Source organism: Piliocolobus tephrosceles, chromosome 18, assembly GCF_002776525.5.
Source record: "Piliocolobus tephrosceles isolate RC106 chromosome 18, ASM277652v3, whole genome shotgun sequence".
NCBI lineage: Eukaryota > Metazoa > Chordata > Mammalia > Primates > Cercopithecidae > Piliocolobus > Piliocolobus tephrosceles.
Genome location: NC_045451.1, coordinates 48,928,641 through 48,945,617, shown reverse-complemented (window position 1 = coordinate 48,945,617; position 16,977 = coordinate 48,928,641). Strand labels below are relative to the sequence as shown.

Below are 16,977 nucleotides of genomic sequence, written 5' to 3'. Positions count from 1 at the left end.
CTCTCACCTGCACCATGATAGTTCACAATCCTCGTAAGAACAGCTGGAAGACACCATAAAAGGACAAAAAGGAAGGTAGCACTCAAGTTCAGGGAAGTTCATTTCCCACTTCCGGAAAAGACATAAACGTTCCTCCTTTTGATTTTAATGTTCAACCTCTTCATTAAAGAAACCCTATGTTTTGCCCCGCTCATCCCTCACTAGTGGAAAAGTTGATTCGTGAGCCTTGCTCCTCCTTATCAATTCTGTGTTCTGCACTGCTTGACACTCACTTTTGGTTTCATGTATTAGCTTAATGAAACCAAACAAGGAAGGATCCCATCTGTTGAATGATTAGCTTTCTCTGTAATCAAACTGGTGACCCAGCATCTGAACTAGATAGTCCACTTCCTTATTTGGGAAGCTTTTTTACATGCTCATAGACCCAGTAACTGGTATATAAGGGTTTACAACCGCATCTGCCAGCAAAGGACAGGCATTAGTCCTGACTCTGGGTGCCAGGGATCAGCTTTGGAAAAGGTAATATATCATTGTTGTGAGGTCATAAACAGGCAGGCAAAGGGTTATATAGCTGTACTGGAAAGAAAGCTCAGAGTTAAGTATGATGGGGACACTCAGGGTTGTGCACAGGGATGCCTGGCACAAGGTCATGGTCCTGCACTCAATAGAGGTCCCTGCTGGAGTCCTTGAGAGGGTGAAAAAGGGACCAGTAGTTTCATTCTGAGTAGAGACTCCCTTAAGAGTCTTTGCAAAGGTGAGAGAGTAAACCTAAGGGCTGACACTCTAGAATGCTGGATCAAGAAATGACCTGCCAGTAAGTCTTTTGTGTATGAGTGTGTATTCTCTGTTTCTATTTACTCCTCTTAGTGATTTTTCTCTTATGTCTGTGAAAACCTCTTTCATGCCAACTTTCTTGCAACAGAGGAGCTTAAATTTACCCTCTTCCAAGAAATACTTCCTCCCCCTCCTCCTCCTCCTTCTTCTCCTCCTTGCTGAAGCCCCACAGACAAAGTCACCTTGGCTTCCCCCTGAGAGGAAGATGACATACAGTCTGGAAAGTTAAGGGATCATTTTTGGGGGATTGGAGGAAATCTGCATTATGAGGTTAAGACACCTAGGGGAGACTGCCTGAGACAGGGAGCCAAGGACACTCAGTTGACCTTCAAGAAGACACCAGGGATCCCTGGGTGCAATGGCCGGTATTGGTTTTCTGCATAGTAAGAAAAATTTAGAGCTAAAATGATTAACTGGCAACTATAGAATTAACTAGAGTCTTCTAAACTTCTCTGTCTTCCTCTTTTCTTCTCTGTCTGCTTTGAATCTGCTGTTAAGTTATTGGTCCTAAGACTTACTCTTTATGATCTAACTGAAATGGAAACATTAAAAATTCATTTGAAATTGAAGAATAAAAGGTAAAAGAGTCTTTTTAAAAAAGAATGAATTACCATAAAGACCTCTTTATCCAATTTTGGTCCACAACCTTCCTTGGATTATCTATTGGGAAAAACAGTTTAGCCATTGGAACAGGTTCCAATTTTTTCCGAAAAATAGTTTGAACCCAGCTATCTTTTATAAAATGGTGAGTTTGTATTGTTATCTCATGGCCGAAAGTCCAAGGCAACAGCTATTGGATCTTTGTGTGTGTGTGTGTGTGTGTGTGTGTGTGTGTGTGTGTGTGTGTGTATACACACATTAGGTTTTATATATATATATGAGAGGTTTTATATATATATAACCTAATATATATATTAGGTTATACATTATGTCTAGCATGCTACCAAACAGCTTATAATCATAAATTAAATTCAAATACTCTTCATATTCATGCAAACTTAGTAATTGATAAGACTTGGCTGTGTCCTCATCCAAATATCATCTTGAATTGTAGTTCCCATAATCCCCACGTGTCCCTGGAGGGACCAGGTGGGAGGTAATTTAATCATGGGGGTGGTTTCCTTCACGCTATTCTCATGATAATAAGTTTTCATAAGATCTGATGATTTTATAAGGGGCTTCCTCCTTCACTCAGCTCTTATACTTCTCTTTCCTGTCACCATGTGAAGAAAGACATGTTTGCTTCCCCTTCCATTATGATTGTTAAGTTTCCTGAGGCCTCCCCAGCTCTGTGGACCTGTGAGTCAATAAATCTCTTTCCTTTATAAATTACCCAGTCTCAGGCAGTTCTTTATAGCAGCACGAGAATGGACTAATACAGTAAACTGGTACCGGTAGAGTGGGGTACTGCTATAAGCATACCTGAAAATGTGGAAATGACTTTGCAACTGGCTAACAGGCAGAGAGCAGAACAGTTTGGAGGACTCAGAAGAAGACAGGAAAATATGGGAAAGTTTGGAACTTCCTAGAGGCATGTTGAATGGGTTGGACCAAAATGCTGATAGTGATATGGACAATGAAGTCCAGGCTGAGGTGGTCTCAGATGGAAATTAGGAACTTTTTGGGAATTGGAGCAAAAGTTACTCTTGCTATGTAAAGAGACTGATGGCACAGGAAGACGGTCAGAGTAGGAAAAAAGGTAGGCTTATACCCAGGAGATAACCAGACCTATCTAAGACTAGCTAGGGAAAAAATTCACTCCTCTAACAGGACCCATATTGTCAAAGGTGTTCGAACCAGAGTGACTCCATTTTGACTGAGGGCTAGGAAAATGAGGCTGGGCCTTGATAGGCTGCATTCTCAGAAATTTAGGCATTCCTAGCCTCTAGATGTTTATGGTAAGGGAACAAATAATGTTTACTACACAGACCCAGATTTGGGAGTGTCCAGATGTCCCAATATCTGGCAAACAAAGGCATTCCTAATTTTGTCTTAAAGATAATACCGATTCTTGCAAAATACAGTAATTAAGAAAATTAATCCTTTATCACAAACTCTTATAGCAGAACACATCTGCCATATATACAAGCATTGTACTTAGAGTGGACATGTTCCTCCTCTTACTTTCAGAAACGTCCTACTCTGTCTATGGAGTATCTGTCTTTTCACCACTTTACCTCTCTTAATAAACTTACTTTTGTTATACACTGTGGACTCACCCTGAATTCTTTCTTGCATGAGATCCAAGAACCCTCTCTTGGGGTCTGGATTGGGACCCCTTTCCTGTAACAATATTAACACCCAACTTCAGATTGAGGAAGTTGTAGAAGACAGACTTTCACCCCTCAGCACCCTTCAAGAATGAGGAGTGAATATACAGAAAAGGGGGAACTTGTTATCCAGTGTAATGCCTACATGACATAGCTGAATTTCTACCCTGCCTTAACTTTGCTTATCTTTAAGAAATAGAACATCTGTGATAAAAAACAGTTCCCTTTGTAACCAGACCAGCTGAGACAGGTTTAAACCAAGATAGCCAACCTAAGGACTTCAAAAGGACCTCAGGCCTCATTATAATCTCATTTCCATGCTAAATGACCATTGCCAGTCCCCATGACACAACTGGAAGAAAGCATAGGAGTACAAAAATGAAGCAGTACTCTGGTTCCGGGAAGTTGACTACCTATTTCTGGAAAAGACATGAATATTCCCTCTCCTTGCTTTTAATGTCCAAACTCCTTATTAAATAAATCCTATATTTTAACCCCCTCACCCTTCATTAGTGGAGAAGTTGAGTTGTGAGTCATGTTACTACTTCTCAATTCCATGGTCTACACTGCTTAATGCTGACTTTTGGTTTTGTGTATTGGGACTGTGACTCCAAACAAGGAAAGATCCCATCTTCTGGGAGAGTGGCTTTGTCAGTAACATGAATATCAGGGAGGAGAAGCTGAAATCATTGGAAGCCACGTTAGATGCTGCTAACAACAGAGTCCTTTGGTCAGTTGCATTTCTCATAGTTGGTGGTCTCCAAGATGCAGTCATATGATCTTCACATTAAATTCAGGACAAAAGGAAATGATTTAAATGGGTAATAAGCCAGAAGAAATTCTTCAGAAGGCTTGAAAACAGAATATGTGAGAAAATGATTAGGAAGCATGGAGTACCCAATAAGAAAATCTAATATATGTTTAATTTGAGCACAAGAAGACATAGAAAATGGGACCAAGGAAATGTTTGAAAAAATTGTGATTCAGAATGCTCAGGATGAATGAAAAATCCAATACATAGAAACAAAAAGACTAACAAATCCCAATGGAATAAATAAAAATTAACACCTAGAATATCTTGAAAAATAAAATTAATTAAAATTCATAACAAAGAGATGCTCTTAACAACAGGCAAAACAGCCAAAGGAAAAAAATATATAGATTAGATGCATAAAACTGAAAGTCAAATGGTCAGCTTCCTTCTGAATGCAAAAATGAAAATTAATAGATTATGAAATGTTATAACTAATATATGAAGGTCAACTAAGAATCAACAATTCTATGAAAAAAGAAAATGTCTTTCAAACAAAAATTCTGAAAGTTTATCATCAGGAAAACTTTGCTAAAGGTTATGCTAAAGGATCTATTTCAGCCAGAAAGTACTCTTAGATGAAAAGTCTAACATTCATGAAGAAAAACTAAAAATAGTTATTTTGTGGGTAAATTTAAAAAATAACCTTGACTACTTAAAACAATAATAATGTACTTATCTGTTACACAATGAAATATTCAGCAACAGTAACAAATATTTAATTCAGAAGAAATGTAATAACTAGAGTAACATTTTTCTTAGTTCCTTTTATTGTCCAGCAGGATAACAGTATCAGTTGTTTTTTAGAGTCTGACAACATTAAGTTTGCCTGTGGTAATTAATAGGATTTCCTACGAAAAGAATAGAAATAAAATTATAATACTCAAATTCAAGAAAAAATGATAATAATAATCAACATGAAAAAAGGCAATAAAAAAGAAAAAAATACAACAAATGTGGCAAATAGAGTAAGTTATGTGGTGGTTTATATCCAAATATATTAGTGATTCATGAATGCACTTAATGGTCCACCCTTAAAAATATTTTCAAACTGAAAAAAAAATGTGTCTACATGGTGTTTATAACAGATATATCTAAAATATAAAAACTTCAAAGTATTGAGATTAATTGAAAATATTAATCAAAAGAAAGCTAGTACAACTATATTAATGCCTTGATTGAGTTTAAGCAAAAATATTCCAAGAGTCAAAGAAGGTTAATTCATAATGATAAAAGATGTTAATTGGTATCCCAGGAGGATATAACAACTTCAAATTTGCATGCACCTGAGAATATAGACTCAAAATATAGGAAGTAAAAACTGATAAAAATAATTATGTAGACAAGTGGGCAATTACAGACCCTCCTCAATACTTGACAGAAAAAGTAAAAAAAAAAAAAAAAATTAATAAACAGAGCAATACTTCTCAAACATCATCTTGGAGACTTTTAAAAGTGTAGATTCTCATTTAATAGGTCAGTGTTGAGTCTAATTTTCTGAATTTTGAATGAACACCTGGATAATGTTAATGTTGTAGTATAAAGATTAACCTCCATGCTTAGTAAACTTGATCTAATGAAAGAGTAACAACAGTACACTCAACAAGTAAAGAACAAATGTTATTCTCAATGACACAAGGAATACATGCCAAAAAATGCCATCTTAATTAAGCCTAAACAATTTTCATAGTTTGAAACTATATACATTTTTCTCATGGAAATACAATTCAACTGGAAAGCAATAATAAAAATTAATTAGAGCTCAACATAGAAATTTTTAAAATACATATTTCTTAATAAACCATAGGTCAAAGAAGAAATCATGATGAAAATTAGAAAATATATCCAACTGATCAAATATAACTTATCAGGTTAGTTATAAAAGAGATCTATTTATCAACTAAATAGATAATATTAAATTACATGTTGAAATATACATTGGATGTGAGGAAATATAAACACCGTAAGAAATGAATGTTATCTAGGTTGTGAAATTTTGTATAAACTGTATTGATTTTGCTTATATGTATATGACTCTAACTCCCATAGTGACTATAAATTCTTTTATACTAAATCATAGATCAATTTGAATAAAAATATTATATCACACAGAATCATAAAGAAGTTATAGTCAACAAAAGGAACTGAAAGAATATCAGAAAATAAATACATCAGGGACAAAATGTAGAAAATAAAAATCTCTCAATAAATAATATACCAAAAATAAGTAATCTATATATTTAAATATTTCATTTTATTAGTAATCTAATTAATTCAAGTTGAAATATTACATGCTAAGTATATAATTCATTTATTGATATCTAATTTGTTTTTAATCATATCGCATACTGAATTTTTTTTAATAGTTACTTTTGCACACATTGTAGGTATATTTATTGTTATAATATGTCCTCAGGCAATTTGGCAATATATATGAAGAGCTTTAAGATGACACAGAAATATAGTACTTTAGGGATTTATACACAATTTTACATATATGAAATATATATCTTTTTATTTACGTATAAACTTGGTGATGAGACAGGTATGAATAATTTAAAATTTTATTTTTCTCTTAACATTTTCTGTATAGAAATATACATTACATTTTTACTTAATATTTAATTTATAAATGCTATAATTAATGTTTGTGAAAAATTCTTACTTGTAAGCCTCTATGCTTTTTTCATCCTGGTAAATTTCTTTATCCATCCCTTCTTTAATTTGCTGAGCCTTCAGTCTGGCATTTTCACAGGCTTCTAAAGCTTCTTCAAGTTCTTCACAAACTTTTCTGTGTAGGTCCATTACCTAGAAATGAAAACATTTTTGCTTATATTTGCACTTAATGGTTAATTAAAAATAATAACTTTAACTTAGTGTAGTATTGATTTAGATTAAAAGTTCTTTAGAAACATGTTCTCCCACATTTAACCTATTGTTTGGTAAGTGTAATTTCAGCCCTGACAGGCATTAACGCTGGGAATGTATAAATGTTACTGAAGAAAATAATTTCAATATCCAAGTTAACATGTCCAAAATTAAATCATTATGTCTTCACTCATAAAAAAAATTATTTTTATTACTCAAATAATACTTTATTATTTAAAAAGTCAGAAAACAAAGATGAACAATGACAAAGTCACCTGTACTCCTCTCCACTAAGAAAAAACATTATTCTTAGGTTGGTGCAAAAATAATTGCGGTTTTTGCCATTAAAAGTATGCACCAACCTAATATCTTAGTGTAATACTTCAAAATATTCAGTTTTTACTCTTTTTACTGATTAACAAACATCATACTAATCTCCCGTTTTACTAATTAACAAACATCATACTAATGCTCCTGTCTCCATCTCTTCCTTCTGTCTCTCTCTGTATATCGCTGTATCACATTACTTTTACTTAATATTCCCTTATATCACACATACTCATGATTTAACTCATTGTCAATTATATGAGCATTATGCACAGTATAAACTTGGTGTGAGACACAGTGTGACATGCACAAAATATGTATGAGGGATACATAACATAAACAGTACTGTGATGAAGAACCATGTAAGGAAATTGCACAATCTATAGTTATACTGCATGTTCTTGAATATTTTCTTCAAACGTACTGTTAAAACAGAATTTTCTGAGCCATAAGGTATTAGCAAATATTTTAAGAATGTTGATTATATTGGTTGCCAAATTACTCTCCAGAATAAGGGGTAACAGCTTGTATTCTCACCAGTGGAACAGAAGAAAGTCCATGTTTGAAAACTCTTTCCAGCATTTTACATTACTTTTTTCTAATAATATTATTTAAATTGACAGGCCAAAAGGTTATTGTGTAAATTTTACCAGAATTTGATGGCTGTTTCTATAACAATTTTGGAATGATTGATATTTTTACTATAATAAGCCTTCCCGTCTTAGAATATATTATGTGTCTAAATTAATTGTCTCTTTATTTTCTTCAATATGATTTCATAATTGTAGTCTTAAATGTCTATACCTTTATAAATTTCGTCATCAATATTTAATGACTCTGCTAGTAAAGGAGTTTTCTGTTTATATTTTTAACTATTTATTGAAAGTATGGAAAAAAACTTTATTCGTGCTAGTAAAAGTATGTTGTATTGGATGGTTTAGTTCTGGTGGATACAAACTTATTTTGAAAACAACAGTCTTCTATTTGATGTTTTAATTATAATAATACTAAAATAATTTTATTTCACAATTTTTAAATGTATATCTTTTATTTCATTTTATTGTCCTATTACAACATAGCAAAAATCGTCAAAATGATGTTAAATTGTAATAGGGATGTCAGGTTTACCTGATTTGTTCCTATTATTACAGCTTTAGCATTTTAGTGATTAATATGGATGCTTGTGTGAAATAGTTCTTTATTTAAATTAAGGTATTTTTTACATTTTAATTTTTTATTACAATTGCCAGTTTTTGGATAATGAATACATCTTAAGCATCTTTTGATAAAATTCTATTTTTTAATCATGTTGATACAATAAATTATATACCTAGATTTTCTGCTGTTAAACCACTGGCACACTGTTATAATAAATTTTTTTGGAGTGATATACTTTTCTTATATTGAAGAATTCTTTGGCAAATATTTTACATAATTTTTCAAATATGTGTTTATTGGTAACTTATATGTGTAATGTTATTTTTGTAGAATTTCCATAAAGTTTTGGTATTGAAATATGTCACCTTCATTTAATTAAAACATTTCCCTCCTCTTCTTTGGACTAAATATTTAAAACAATATTGGAATTATTCATCTTTTACAAGTTAGATCATATGCAACTGCAGTATCACCAGCTTTAGGGTTTATTATTAAGTGCAATAATTTGATATTTTATTTTTGAATTTCCCTTTGATACTGGAATAATATCTACATACAAGATTTTTCTTGTGGTTAAGGTATTTTTATAGTATAATTTTTTTTTTAGTTTTATGGGATGGTCATCTTACAATGCATCTTTTGAAGTTTATCCTTTCTAAATTTTCTTAAGTTTATTTGTTGAAGTAAAACTTACATAGTATAGAATGAGACAAGTTAAAGTGGCATTCGGTACATTCACAATTTTGTACCAACATGACCCTTTTCTAGTTCCAAAACATCTTCATCATCCCAAAGGGAAACCCTGAACTCATTAAATGGTTACTCCCTAGTCTCCCCTTCCTGTTTAAAAAGATTCTCCTGGTGGGAAGACGCAACGCAGCAAAACTGGGCTAGATGAAAGGCAGAATTCTGTTACTTACAGCTCCAAAGGAGAGATGGCTACCAGGTAGGGCTGTGTTAGGGGATTCAGCTGGGGACAGGTTAGCAGCAAGCTGGAGCCACAGGGGACAGCTTATGGGTGGCAAGTAGTGGGGGTGGGTAGCTAAATTTCAGATCTCTGTGGAGTGGCTAATTTTAATCATTTCAGTAGACTCTGAAGTACAGTGGGTTTCACTACTTGTTTGGGGCCTGTCTCTGTTGAGAACAGGATGGGTACATAGTGGCGTGGAATGTGAGGGCCCAGGAAGGGGTTGGAGATGTGGGTTTAATCAGCTTCTCAAGAAAGGGAGGGCCAGCCTTTAGCCACGGCCTCAAAACTGAGTAAGACAACACAACACATTGTGTATTCCAAGAAGTAAAATATGTGCCTTGGCTACTCTGTCATGCCTGGAACTCTGGAGGGGCTGAGTGTCCTTGCAAGCCTTGTTTTATGGCCTTAGCATGTCTAGAGACATGTGGGACCTTGATTTATATTTTGGGTACCTATGAGGCAAGGGATTCCCAGAGTGGTTTACTCTAAAGGGGGCAACTCTTTACTTCCCACTCTGTATCCTGTTGTTTTGGGGTTTTTTTTTAATTCTTTTTTTCTTGTTTTGGGCTTCTAGTTACCATCTTTGTCTGCTAACTTATATTGCATACCTTCTTGGTTACAGAAAAAGGGGATTTAGCAGCCCTCTGGCCTAACTTGAAGGCAGCCTTCTCTCTCATTCCAAGACTTCCAGTCTACCTCCCAGGTATTGGGGTGTGCACTTAAAGAGGTATAGCAGACTCCCTTTGTGAAAACCCAATTAGCCCAAAGTATCAGTCCTTTCATATGTTGTAATGCAGCAGCATTTACTAAAGCCCAAGCACACTGGCTAGGAGTTTTGAATTTTTTAAGCAACCAGGTAACTTCAGCAGGCCTCTAGCCAGGGCCTTAAAACTAGGTCAAGATTGCATAATAAAAAAATAATAATTTTAAAGAGTTTTAAAATGTTATTACGAACACGACATGACAAACAAAACTTGATATTACATTTCCCCCAGCCCTATGCAGTCATTAATCTTTCTGTGTCTATGGATTTACCTATACTGGATCTTTTATATAAATGAATTATGCAATATGTGACCTTTTGTGTCTAGCTTCTTTACTTAGCATAATGCTTTGACGTTTTATTCATGTTGTAGCATGTATCAGCACCTCATTTCTTTTTATGGCTTAATAATATTTCATTCCATTGATATATCACATTTTGTTTATCTCAGTAAATAAACATTGGGCTGTTTCTTTTGGTTACTGTGAATAGTGCTACTAACAAATATTTATGTACAAGTTTTTGCTTTTGCTTTTGTTTCTTTAGTCTCAGCTTTTGTTTTCTTTTAGATATATACCTGGGAGTAGAATTGCTGAAGAATATGGTAATTCTGTGCTTAGCTATTTTGGAAATAACCAAAATGTTTTCCATAGTAGCTACACTATTTTTGCATTCCCACCGGCAAATTACAATGGTTCCAGTATCTCTAGGGTATCCGTGTTACTTTCCATTTTATTTTTACTGCTATCCTAATGGGTATGACTAGTATCTTATTGTGGTTTTGATTTGCATTTTTTAAAGACTAATGATGTTGAACATACATCTTTTCATGAGTTTGCTGCCCATTTGTATGTCTTTCTGAAGATATGTCTATCTGTTCACTACTATGAACACATTTATAACAGATATATGTATGTCTGTTCATGGCAAGTTCTCTGTTTATTTTAAATTTAGTTGTTTGTCTTTCAGTTGTCAAATTATAAGAGTTCTTTTTATACTCTGGGAACTACATCAGTTTGAGATACATATAATTTGCAATGTTTTCTTTCATTCCATAGGTTGTCTTTTTACTTTCTTGTGTCCTTTGACGCAAGAATGCTTTTAATTTTGACTAAGTCCAATTTTTCTATTTTTTTTCTCTTGTTACTTGTGCTTTTGGTACCATATCTAAGAATCCATTTCCAACTCCAAGGTCATAAAGATTTATCGCAAGGTTTTTTGTTTTTGTTTTTGTTTTTGTTTTTGTTTTTTTTGACACAGAGTCTTGCTCTGTTGCCAGGCTAGAGTGCAGTGGCACCATCTCAGCTCACTGCAACCTCCACCTCCCAGGTTCGAGCGATTCTCCTGCCTCGGCCTTCTGAGTAACTGGGACTACAGGCCCCTGCCACCATGCCTAGCTAATTTTTGTAGTTTCAGTAGAGACGGGGTTTCACTATGTTGGCCAGGATGGTCTCCATCTCTTGACCTCATCATCTGCCCACCTCAGCCTCCCACAGTGCTCGGATTACAGGCATGAGCCACTGTGCCTGGCTATCCCTAGGTTGTCTTTTAAGAGTTTTATAGTTTAAACTCTTATATTTATGTCTTTGATTCATTTTGAGCCAATGTTTATATGGTGGGAGGTAGGAGTCCACTTTTACTCTTTTTAATATATATTTGGATATTCAATGTCCCAGCATCATTTGTTGAAGAGGCTACACTTTCTTTCAATAAATAATTGGTCTTCCACCTTGTCAAAAATCAATTAGTCATAGATATATATGTTTATTTCTGACATTTCAGTTCTACTTTATTTATCTATTTCTTTATACCTTAGGCAAATATATTTTGCTTACTACAGCTTTGTAGTAAATTTTGAAATTGGAAAATGTGACTTCTCCAATGTGGTCTTCTTTACAAGATTACTTTTGCTATCTGGAGTTCCTTGCAATTCGATGTAAATATTAGGGTTGGCTTTTCCATGTCTGCAAAAGATCATTGAACTTTCGTTCTGGATTGCATTGACTTCACAGATATTTTTAGGTGCTACTGACACTTTAACAATATTGAGTCTTCTAATTCATGCATACAGGATGTCTTTCAATTTATTCGATTCTTATTCAATTTATTTCAGCAAAATATTATAGTTTTTTCTACACAAATCTTTCATCTTCTTAAAATTATTAGTATTTTATTATTTTTGATGACCTGTGTATGAAATTGTTTTCTTAATTTTTTTGGATGGTTCACCACTAATGTACAAAAATACAACTGAGCTCTGTGTGTTGAGCTGAATTCTGCAAGTTTGCTAAATGTGATTTTTAGCACTAGTAGACTTTTGTGAAATCTTAGGGATTTTCTATATATTAAATCATGTCCTCTGATAATAAAGAAAATTTGACTTTTTAATTTCTAATGTGATGCCTTTTATTTCTCTTACTTGCCTAACTACTCTGGCTTGAACTTTCTATACAATGTCAAATAGAAGTAGTAAAACTGGGTATCCTTCTCCTATATATGATCTTAGAGGAAAAGGTTTAAGTCTTTCACCATTATGTTTAGTATTACCTGTGGGTTTTACAAAAATGTCCTTATTCAGAGTGAGCAAGTTTTCTTCTTCTTCTAGTTTGTTGAGGGTTTTTATCATGTAAGAATTTTGGACTTTGTCCATTGTTTGTTCTTCAACTGAGACAATCGTGTGTGTGTGTGTTTTCTTTATTTTATTAATGTGGTACATTAAACTGATTTATTTTCATATGTTGTATTACATATGTATTCCTGGGATAAATGCCATTTGGTCATGATGTATAATCTTTTTAATATGCTGCTAGATTTGGGCTGCTAGGATTTTGTTGAGGATTTTTGCATCTATATTCATAAGGTATATTAGTCTATAATTTACTTCCTTGTGATATATTTATTAGGCTTTAGTAACTAGGTAATGCTGACATAGATGAGTTAGGAAGTGTTCCTTTCTCCTCTTCCTCTTCTCTTCCTTTTGGAAGAGTTTGAAAGTTTGAGAATTATTAGAGTGTGTGTGTGTGTGTGTGTGTGTGTGTGTGTTTGGTATAATTCACTAGTGAATCCACTTGGTCCTGGGCATGTTTTTTTTTGTTTTTTTTTTTTTTTTTTTGGTGGAGAGAGGGGAGGTGGTTACTTACTTATTCAATTTCTGTGCTTGTTACACACCTGCTCAGATTTCCTACTTCTTCTTGATTCCATTTTATCTAGGTTATCTAATTTGTTGGCAAGAATTTTTACAATCTCAATGTATGTATTTTTATTTCTCTCTGAGGAAGTATTTGGGCCTCTCAGTGCTCATAATTCTGCCTTTCATTTTTAAGTATTGTCAGTTATGCTCATTTTACCAAAGAAAACATGCATTTACTTTTACTAAGATATCACTTTCCTTCTACCTTATATTAGAGAGTTTTCATATTTTGGCTGCATGACATTTATAGCCTTTCTTAATAGCACCTCAATTTCATGATGAGGAATTATTTTTTCTTGGGGAATTCCTTTCCCTTGCATTGTACACCCATAGTGGATGGTTTCACAGAGTTTATGGCTCACACTACAGAAGCCAAGAGGTCCAAACTCTCATTTTGACCCCTGGAATAGTTAGAAGGTCACCAGCTGACTTAAAGGCAGGTAAGCAGAAGCACTGATCTAAGAATTTAAGATGTAATGGAGTAGCACAATAATGATGAAATAAAAGAAGGGCAGTCATTGCATTAATGGTCAGGCTTCTCTAGAGAAACAACCAATAGGAGTGAGGAAGAAGGGGGAGAGAGAGAGACTGATTTTAAGGAAAAGGCTCACACTATTTTGGAGGTACAAGTCCAAAATCTGCAGGGAAGGCTGGCAGGCTAAAGACCTAGGGGAAAGTTGCTGTTGTCCCAGTCCAAAAGTAGTATGCTTACAGGATTCTTTCTTGCTCAGAGGAGGTCAGTTTTTGTTCTGTTAAGACCTTCAGTTGATTGCACAAGGCCCACCCACAATATGGAGAATAATACGTTTTACTGTAAATCTACCAATTCAAAGGTTAATCTCGTCCAAAAAATGTACATTTATTGAAAACATCTGGAATAATGTTTGACCAAATATCTGGCCATCATGGCCCCATAAGTTGACAATTAAATTAACCATCATTTTAGCCCTGATAAGCTTTACGCAAACGTTGCTTTTTTTTTTTTTTTTTTTTTTTTTTTTTGGTCTGCTAGAATGAACCCTTTCTTTTCATTCACAAGCCTGATCTTCCAACTGCCCAAAAACTCCACTTGCCCTGCTTATCATGTACCCAAGTTCACTATCAGGGAAAAACACAGTAAAACAAAAGGATACCAATTAAAACACATATAGACAAAATTTTAAAGAATGACAATAAAAATGTTAACTAAATTATGAGTTATACCAGTTAGGATTGAGTTTTGCTGTAAGTTACAGAAATAAACCAAATAAGTTGCTTAAACAAGGTTGCAGTTTACTTTTCTCTCACAGAAATATATCTGACTATCCTTTTGCTCTTCAGCCATCCTGAGTTGTGGCTTCCATCCCCAAGGTTGCTTCATGCTGTAAAATGGAAGTTAGAGCTGTAGCTATCATATCAAGGTTGCTGGAAGTTTAGTAAATAGCTTATTTGGCATTTTCTAAACTTCCAGCAACCTAGGTATGATAGCTGAGGCAAATGGCCAAATAGACTGCCTGGGTGAGGCAGTCTGTTTCAAAGATATTTCATGGAAATCGCAGCCAATAACTGCTACCTACATCTCATTAGAAATACAATGAGAAAAGGGAAATTGTCATCCAACTGTATAGGGGTCTATTACTAAAAAAGGAGGACAGTACTTGCATTCTTGTCCACAGTGGAGAAATGAGACTTCAGTATTGCCACTACTCCAGTAATAGAAATTGTTACAGGCACTCTGAAGAATAACTTGATGTTATCTAATAAAATAGTAAATGTGTGTAACCCACAATCCAGTAAATACCCAACTAGGTATATAACCCCAATAGGAAAAATTTACATGCAGATACAGAGGAAGGTATTCATGTGTGATTATTGTTTACAGTCAAATAAGCAGTTTTGTTGCCAGATATTGGAAACAACTCAGATGGCCAACAGAAGATGAAATGGTAAGTAATTACATTGTGAAATATCTATTTGATGGAACATTGTAAGTAAAATGAATGAACTAGATCTATACATATGAACAGTAGCTTGATTAAACTAAAAAACTGTCAGATTAAAAAACAGGTTGCAGAATATTGTACAATGTATGGTACTGTTTGTGTGATTTAAAATACCATGTATTGTAACAAACCTGCACGTTATGCACATGTACTCTAGAACTTAAAGTATTAAAAAAAAAAAAAAGAACAGTAATATGTAAAGGCAAAAAAAAATATCATGTATTATTTATCAACATACATGCATATATATAATGATACAAATTTGGCTTATAGACACATGAAATTCATTATAAAGAATTTCTTTGGTAAAGGAGGAATGAAAATGGAACTGTTGAGGGGAACACAGGAGACATTTAACGATTTGTTTTATTTACTTAAAATGTTCAAAAATAAATATAATACAAATTTAAATTTGTTCATTTTGTGACAATTATCAATAAACTATTTTCATATTCCATGATAGGAGAGTTAAATATCTAATTAACCATTAAAATACTTTTATTTCATTTACATATTTTCATCATCAATGAAATTATATATTTTACTTGCATTTTTGCTCAGTATGATTATGGCTTAAAATAAAAAACCCGTAATTTTATTTTTCTGAAGTTCTTGCTTTGTTTTGCTTTGTTTTGAGACGGTCTCAGTCTGTCATCCAGGCTGGATTGCAGTAGCACAATCATGAATCACTGCAACCTCAACCTTCAGGGGTCAAGCAATCCCCACATGTCAGCTTCAACCTCAAGGGGTCAAGCAAACCTCCCACCTCAGCCTCCCAAGTAGAGGAGACTACAGGCACGAGACACCACATCTGCCTAATTTTTGTATTGTTTGTAGAGATGGGGTTTCACCATGTTACTCTAACTGATCTCTAGCTCCTGGGCTCGAGCAATGCACCCAAAGCACTTACCACCCAAAGTGCTGAGATTACAAGCATGAGCCACCACACCCGGCCTTACCTGGCTATTTTAAATCACCAAAATTTTACTAGAAGCTTGACTAAACATGCTTAATAATCTTAAATATAATGGTAAGAAAAGAAGATATAGTTAAAATGAATACCTACAGTTGGTAATGTGTAGAGATAAAGGGTGGGTCAATTTTAAAGAAGAGAAACACCTTTAAAGCTGTGTTAATTTCTTATGGTTGAAAAGTTTTTGTATAACTAAGTAATAATTTATGAAATGCTCATGCATTCATTTATTCATTTACCTCCTTTTTTTTTTTATAGTGGTTCTTCAGATCTTGAAGTTCCTGATTCCGCTTAGAGTCCAGTAGAGGGTCATGTTCATTCATGTAGTCTATGTCTGCTTGAACCTTTGCATTTGCTTCTTCTAACTCCGTCTTTTGTTTTTCAAAATGTTCTAGTTGATTAACTTTATCTTCAAGATGCCATTGTAACTCTATAACATCTCTCAAATAGGCCTCGTGTTCTAGATATAGAAGGATAAGAACAAAAGAAAATCTGATTGGAAGAAATATTTGATAATACAAAACTATAAAACATTTTAATGTCAGAAATTCCTTATCTGTGAATCAATTTTTTTTTTTTTTTTTTTTTTTGAGATGGAGTTTTGCTCTTGTTGCCCACACTAGAGTGCAATGGCATGATCTTGGCTCACTGCAACCTCCGCCTCCTAGGTTCAAGCAATTCTTCTGCCTTAGCCTCCCAAGCAGCTGGGATTACAGGCATGTGCCACCACATCTGGCCAATTTTGTATTTTTAGTAGAGATGGGGTTTCTCCATGTTAGTCAGGCTGGTCTCAAACTCCCGACCTCAGGTAGTCCACCTGCCTTGGCCTCC

At 34.1% G+C, this 16,977-nt stretch overlaps 1 protein-coding gene across 6 annotated transcripts in view; it reads right to left on the bottom strand.

Annotated features, from left to right (window-relative positions):
* Positions 1-16,977, bottom strand: part of CCDC178 (coiled-coil domain containing 178) — a 525,224-nt gene that overhangs the window by 406,430 nt on the left and 101,817 nt on the right. For all 6 annotated transcript variants that reach the window (XM_023207480.2, XM_031934542.1, XM_031934544.1 and 3 more), the window contains exons 10-11: positions 16,386-16,606; positions 6,581-6,723 (exon numbers count right to left, since the gene is read on the bottom strand). In XM_023207480.2, the coding sequence (XP_023063248.1) occupies positions 6,581-6,723; positions 16,386-16,606 (364 nt within the window). The remainder of the gene's footprint in view (positions 1-6,580; positions 6,724-16,385; positions 16,607-16,977) is intronic.